The following is a 6,000-nucleotide window of genomic DNA, read 5'->3' as shown; positions in this document are numbered from 1 at the left end:
CGATTAGCATAAGCTTTGTATCTTTAGAAAACCAGTCATGTTTTTGAATGGCCATGCAACATTCCCTCAGTTTGTCTTGAGACGGGAGAAATACGGTTTTCAATGTTGGACTTCCTGCTTTCAATGATGTAAAAATCGTCATTTTACATCATTGAAAGCAGGAAGTCCTATATCTTTGTCGAGTAGATGAAACTACAAACACTTTCCTCATTTTTCCAAGAGGGGGTGCTAGCGGTGGGACTTCACTTGCAGAAACTAAAATACATAGCCGCCATCTTTTGTCTTTTTTGGAAGCTATAGGCTCCCGGTCTGTGGAGAAAGCTGATAAGTAGCCTAACTACGATTTAATATTAAATACTAATTCATTGAATGCTGATATTGAAACTGATATGGCAAATGGGAATTCTGAAGATCTGGTATGTGAATTTGATGCACAAGATGACCTGTACGAGCTGTAATACAGCACAGAACATCAAGGCCTCCATCAAGGCCTGCTGCAAGCCTGGACGTCAATTAGGATCATTGGCTGTCGATTAGCCTTTGCCTGGGCTGTCTCAAACTAGAATGGACTAGCTCTCACAAGGTCATTTATCCTAATGTTATTCACAAGTTATTGCACAAATAGTATTAGCGATACTAATACTTGTTAAAGGTCGGGTATTCTAGCATATGCTGTCAATTTGCGGGACATTTGACATGGAAATGTGTAAAAAAAAATTTAAAGTATATTTTTTTGGGCTTTTTTGTGCCTTTAATGTTGACAGGACAGTAGAGAGAGACAGGAAGCGAATGGGTGAGAGAGTCGGGATGGGATCTGGAAAGGACCTCGGGGCGGGAATCGAACCCGGGTCGCCGGCGTGCGGTGCAGGTGCCCCAGCCAGTTGCGCCACGGCTGGGGCTGGAAATGTGTAAAATTAACATTTTGTTTTGTTTTCGCGATTTTTTCGCTAATTCGTTTTGAAGACCAGCAACATGATATACAGTATGGCCACAAGATTGAGTGCAACATAAAATAATGATCGTTTTAATTTTAGAATCGTTATTAATGCCAAAATGTTACATTCATGAATCCTTGTGTGTAGGCTACTTGTCTACTTCCTGGTGGGTGCTGGTAAGGCAGTGAATGGCAGGGAATTCTGGGAGTTGTTGGATTTTATCCACATGACCCAAAAATACATTTTCGGCTTTTTTCTCCCATCTCAGGGGAAAATGAGGGAACGATGCACGGCCATTCAAAAATATGACTGGGTTTCTAACAATAAAAAGCTTTATGTAAATGGGTGAAATGCTCCTTTAATCCATACGATTTTTCCAGGCTACTTTGAAATGGTCATGAAATGGAATCTCACACCCATAGATAGATAGATAGATAGATAGATATACTTTATTCATCCCAAAGGGGAAATTACAGTGTTTCAGCAGCAATACAAACACAACATTCAACATATACATACAAACATACATACATACAGAAAATTATTTAAAATGTTATTCCTTTCTCTCTACCCAGACCCAGACCTGAGCTTTCTCAGGAAATAGAGTCTGCGTTGCCCTTTCTTGTATACAGCCTCAGTGTCCAATCCAGTTTATTGTCAATAAGAACTCATATATTCACACCATATTCAGTTACAATGGCATGAAACACATCCTTATTGTGTTCAAATAATAATTCCAATTGAATAATCCACTTTTTTCTAACTGAATCAAGTAAGGTAAAGGGGGAAAGGAAAAGAGGGCTTGTTTGAACGAGTTAGCTACTAAACATGCACAAAGTATCAGTGGTTTTATAGCATATGTTTTCAACTTCAGTGAATGCTTCTTCATACCGTGTGGCCCTCAAAGTTGCCCTTTAACGTTGATATTGCAATAGGCCAACTAAGTACATCTGAACGCCTACTTTCCATGCCACCTGATGAACACAATGATGTTGAAATTACATAAATACTTCCTATGAACATCACTTGATTGATTTCACTGAAACTACTTGATCAAATTGGGTTATCACAGCGTGAATCAATTTCGTAAAATTTCATGTGTCACCGAGCGATCCAGCGATTTGTTTTTCAGTGGATAACATAAAACATTGTATCATTGAATGTGAAAACTGTTCACCAAGTAAAATAAAGTGTCTGCTAAATACAGTAGCCTAACCTCAACCAGTAACCAGTACATCAAATCCATAACCATAAAGCTGTGGTATTTCACCACAGCTGCGTGGTTGGCATTGTGAAGGTAACCATGGCAGCAGGAGTGTGATTGTTTTCAGGCCCACTCCCGAGGACAGCGCAGCACCTGCACCAGCTCATCCTCTCTGCTACCTGGCTCAGGGTCCAACTTGTAGCCCCACCTGAAATCCACACATAAGGTCAGTCGCCACTTGGGACACGTGCTTATTCTAACACTAGAGCAGTGGTTCTCAAAGCTAGGGGCGGGCTCCACTAATGGGGAAAAGAGACATGTCAGATGGGGATGAACAAGAGGATTTTTCTTGTGCACCTTTGTTTAATAATACCTTTCTTTTTTGACAGGGGAAAGTCATAGCTTCAACAAAAAATAGCCACACGTAAACATAGTCATTAACAGACTGACATCATCAGATCCAGTGGACCGGGATAGGACATTTAATGTGGAAGTAAGATCTGACAACAATATTTTAACGTTACCATTTTGCCGAGTTGATGTTGGGTTATTTGACTTGAAAATTCCAAAGAATGACAGAAAAAGTTTGAGAACCACTGCTCTAGAGGTTTCGGTCTTCATATGTAAACAATATGTCTGTGTGCCACTTTTCTTCCTGAAGGATACTCACATGGCTGTAAGAGGCAATGAGGCAAAGAGGGTCTCCTTCCGGAATCCTGAGAGCTGGAGACCAAACTTCATGCCTTTGTCATGCATCAGATTGAACTCGGTGTACCTGAAAAGAGAACTTCAGGTAAGATGCTTTTCTGCAGAGAGACTGAAACAAAACTGAATTACACTCAATACACAAATATAAAATCATCTATTCATAAACATTCATACAATTAGATTAACCTAAAACAACATATCAACGTAGTTCTTTGAAATTAACACAAAAACAGCAGCAATAGTTAGGCCTATTACTGTAATGAGGAGAACTGCGCATTTTCCGACCTGCCGTTTCGAAGTTGCTTCCATGCCATCTCCTGGTCACTGTAGGTATCACACATGTGGGCCTTTAGAATGGGAAGGTAGGCTGGGATGATGGTCTTCGTACAGGATTCCAGGAAGCTGAAGTTTCCCTCTTCCTGAGACATCAGATTATCAAAGAAGATTCCGCCGAGTCCGCGATGTTCTCCTCGATGTGGGATGACGAAGTACTCGTCACACCTGTCACAATTACAGTCCTATTACAGCAACTGCAGCTGCTAGAATTGGCACGTTTTTTGAAAAAATGTTTGCGCCTTCCTCACCACTTCTTGAAGCGTGGGTAGTAGCTGGCATCGTGTTTGTCACACATATCTTTCAGAGTCTTGTGGAAATGGGTTGCGTCCTCTGGCACCAGATAGGAAGGATTGATGTCCATCACACCGCCATACCAGCCCACCTCAGCACCTGAGGAACACAAAATGGATCTCGTTGGTGGATCCCACGTTTCCTTCATCTTGAATTTCAGGATGACAAGTATGTTTCACTCCTGCACGCAATAATAATAATACCCACCATCATTGAGTTTCATCACTACCACACGCAGGTTGAAGTGACCTGCAGGCACATGGGGGTTCTTGCCGTGAACAATACAGACAACAGAGATGCCCAGGAAACTGTGGTTTTCTGTGAAAGCTGTAGTTGTAGAAAATCATAAAATCAGACGCCTTGGCTTGAACATGTCAAAATAATTTAATGCAAACAAGTGTTTGTGTAAATACAATTGTGTGTATCGTCTTCTTTGAAGACTTACACCACAGCCATAAAATGCTGTTAAATCTTATCATAACAGAGCGTGAACAATGTGACTGAGGTAGCAACTCTTACTTTCATCCAGGCTGGTGGTAATCTTGGCGGCTTGATGCAGATGTTTGACGGCAGCTTTAGGGACCTTCCCGGTTACTATGGAAATATCCACGTTTGCTTTTGACAACACTTCTCCCTCGGAGATTGCGGACATTACACCTCCACCACCTGGACATAGACACACCACGTCACCATAAAATTAGTTCTGTCAGGACCGCTTAAGTCCAAAATATACAAGTGAGAAATATCTTTAGAACCGATTATATTTTGTATTTGTATGGCTGTACACTACAATGCCTAATTCACATAAAATTCACATTAAAAATGTATTTCCTTTCTAAAAGCTGAATGTACAGTATATGAGACAAATAAGAAGCACAAAACAGATTTTCCATAGTTGAGGTGACTGTAATTGTGATAAAAATGCAGAAAGTGCAGAAGTGTATACATATAGAATATCTATAACTCTGCTCCTGCTCTAAGTGATCAGTTTAAAAATTATACCATCTGACCCCACAATACCTTCCGCACGCTTCCAGGTGTCCAGTTTGAACTCCGCCCCCTCGATCTTCTGCAGCTCCTGCAGCAGCTCCTCCCGGACCTTGGCAAACAGGCGAAGGATGCGGTCGGCCTGAGTCTGGGTTCTGGAGCTGAAGTCATTGGGGATGCAGCCCTGGAAGAAAGAGAGAATCTTTTCCTCAGTCATCGCCTCCATGATCAAACCTCTGAGTCTGTGTTGGATGAGTCTGTGATGAATGACGGCTCTAAAGTGTCTCCCCTCCTGCTGATCTCTATTTATCCTATAGTCCAATCAGTTTCTCTTTCTTCTTTAAAATGAGCTGGCTTCTTTGCTGCTTTCTGATTGGTCTAGCCTGGTGCTGCAATGTACATTCCCCAAAGTTGAGTCATTTTCAACACTCCAGGAATTTCCCCTATACTGTGCAGATTCATGAAAAACAGAAACCTTCATTAATCATCAGCTTCTTTTAAGTGCATACATTTGTTTATTTACAGCATGTCCCATTTGTTGGATACAGGGTTCTAGGATTGCTTTTCTCAATTCCATTAAGCAAACATTTTTTTGAAAATGTGAACACTTCTTATGTTACATAATAACTGTGAAATAACTTTGACTTAAGCCCATCTTAATCAGTTTATTACATTACAAAAAAACAAACAAACAAACAAAAAACCTTGGGCTGGTGTTAGGATTCTATTTCTCATGTAATTGCCTCATGCAGCTCATACATTCAATTCAGGGTTCCAATTCAGGGTTTCCACTCTAAATCAAATGTAAAATTCCATGACTTTTCCCTGACTTTCAAAAGCTTCTTTCCTTCTTTGAAAAAAAATAAAAAAAAATAAATAAATACTCTCCATGACTTACTGAATAATGAATGGTACAATATACTGACCAATGATTTCAGAGCAGCCGATAGCATTCAAGAATCGTTTGAATTTTTTGAGCAAGGGATGAATAAATGGGCATTGAATAAACTAAGTTGGGCTACTCAAGCAACCAGTAAAGCTAATAACCAGACCAGATACACCAATTTTGAAGAGAACACTCATCAAACACTTGTATTGATGTAGTTTGGCAAGTAAGTTTTAAACTGCAAAACAATTCCCTGGAAATTCCATGGCCCATGGGAACCCTGCATGTTTTGACCTGCAGTTTGGACTTTGGCATGACGTGCTGAAGCTGAAGAAAGCTACAGGCATGTTCCCCCATAACTGGCCCCAGTGTTCTCTTCACATTATTATATTCACACATTCTGAAGATGATGGCTGATCATCGAGAATCTATTTAAAGAATGTCTTGAACTCTGTTTTGAGGGTAATACCCATCCTCATGTTTGAACAACCTGAATTCCGAAAAAGTTGGAACGCTTAGAAAAGTATGGTGTGATTTAGATTCCAAGGTAAGAATAAAGTTTCCAATTATGAATGGCAAAAGATCATTATTGAAGCCCTGAACCGCAAGTGAAGAAAAAAAAATTGAGCTGCTATCTTGTTATTTCGAGATAA

At 40.3% G+C, this 6,000-nt stretch overlaps 1 protein-coding gene across 1 annotated transcript; it reads right to left on the bottom strand.

Moving 5' to 3' along the window:
• Nucleotides 1-2,262: 2,262 nt before the first annotated feature.
• On the bottom strand, nucleotides 2,263-4,687 carry LOC134089704 (oxygen-dependent coproporphyrinogen-III oxidase, mitochondrial-like). The gene is made up of 7 exons (XM_062544147.1): nucleotides 4,495-4,687; nucleotides 3,994-4,140; nucleotides 3,682-3,723; nucleotides 3,432-3,573; nucleotides 3,133-3,348; nucleotides 2,810-2,914; nucleotides 2,263-2,347 (listed from the first exon to the last, which is right to left on the bottom strand). Exons 1-7 carry the CDS (start codon nucleotides 4,685-4,687, stop codon nucleotides 2,263-2,265), a joined length of 930 nt encoding a protein of 309 aa, XP_062400131.1.
• Nucleotides 4,688-6,000: the final 1,313 nt, after the last annotated feature.

This window comes from Sardina pilchardus, chromosome 8 (genome assembly GCF_963854185.1).
Source record: "Sardina pilchardus chromosome 8, fSarPil1.1, whole genome shotgun sequence".
NCBI lineage: Eukaryota > Metazoa > Chordata > Actinopteri > Clupeiformes > Clupeidae > Sardina > Sardina pilchardus.
This window is presented reverse-complemented; position numbering and strand designations above follow the sequence as displayed.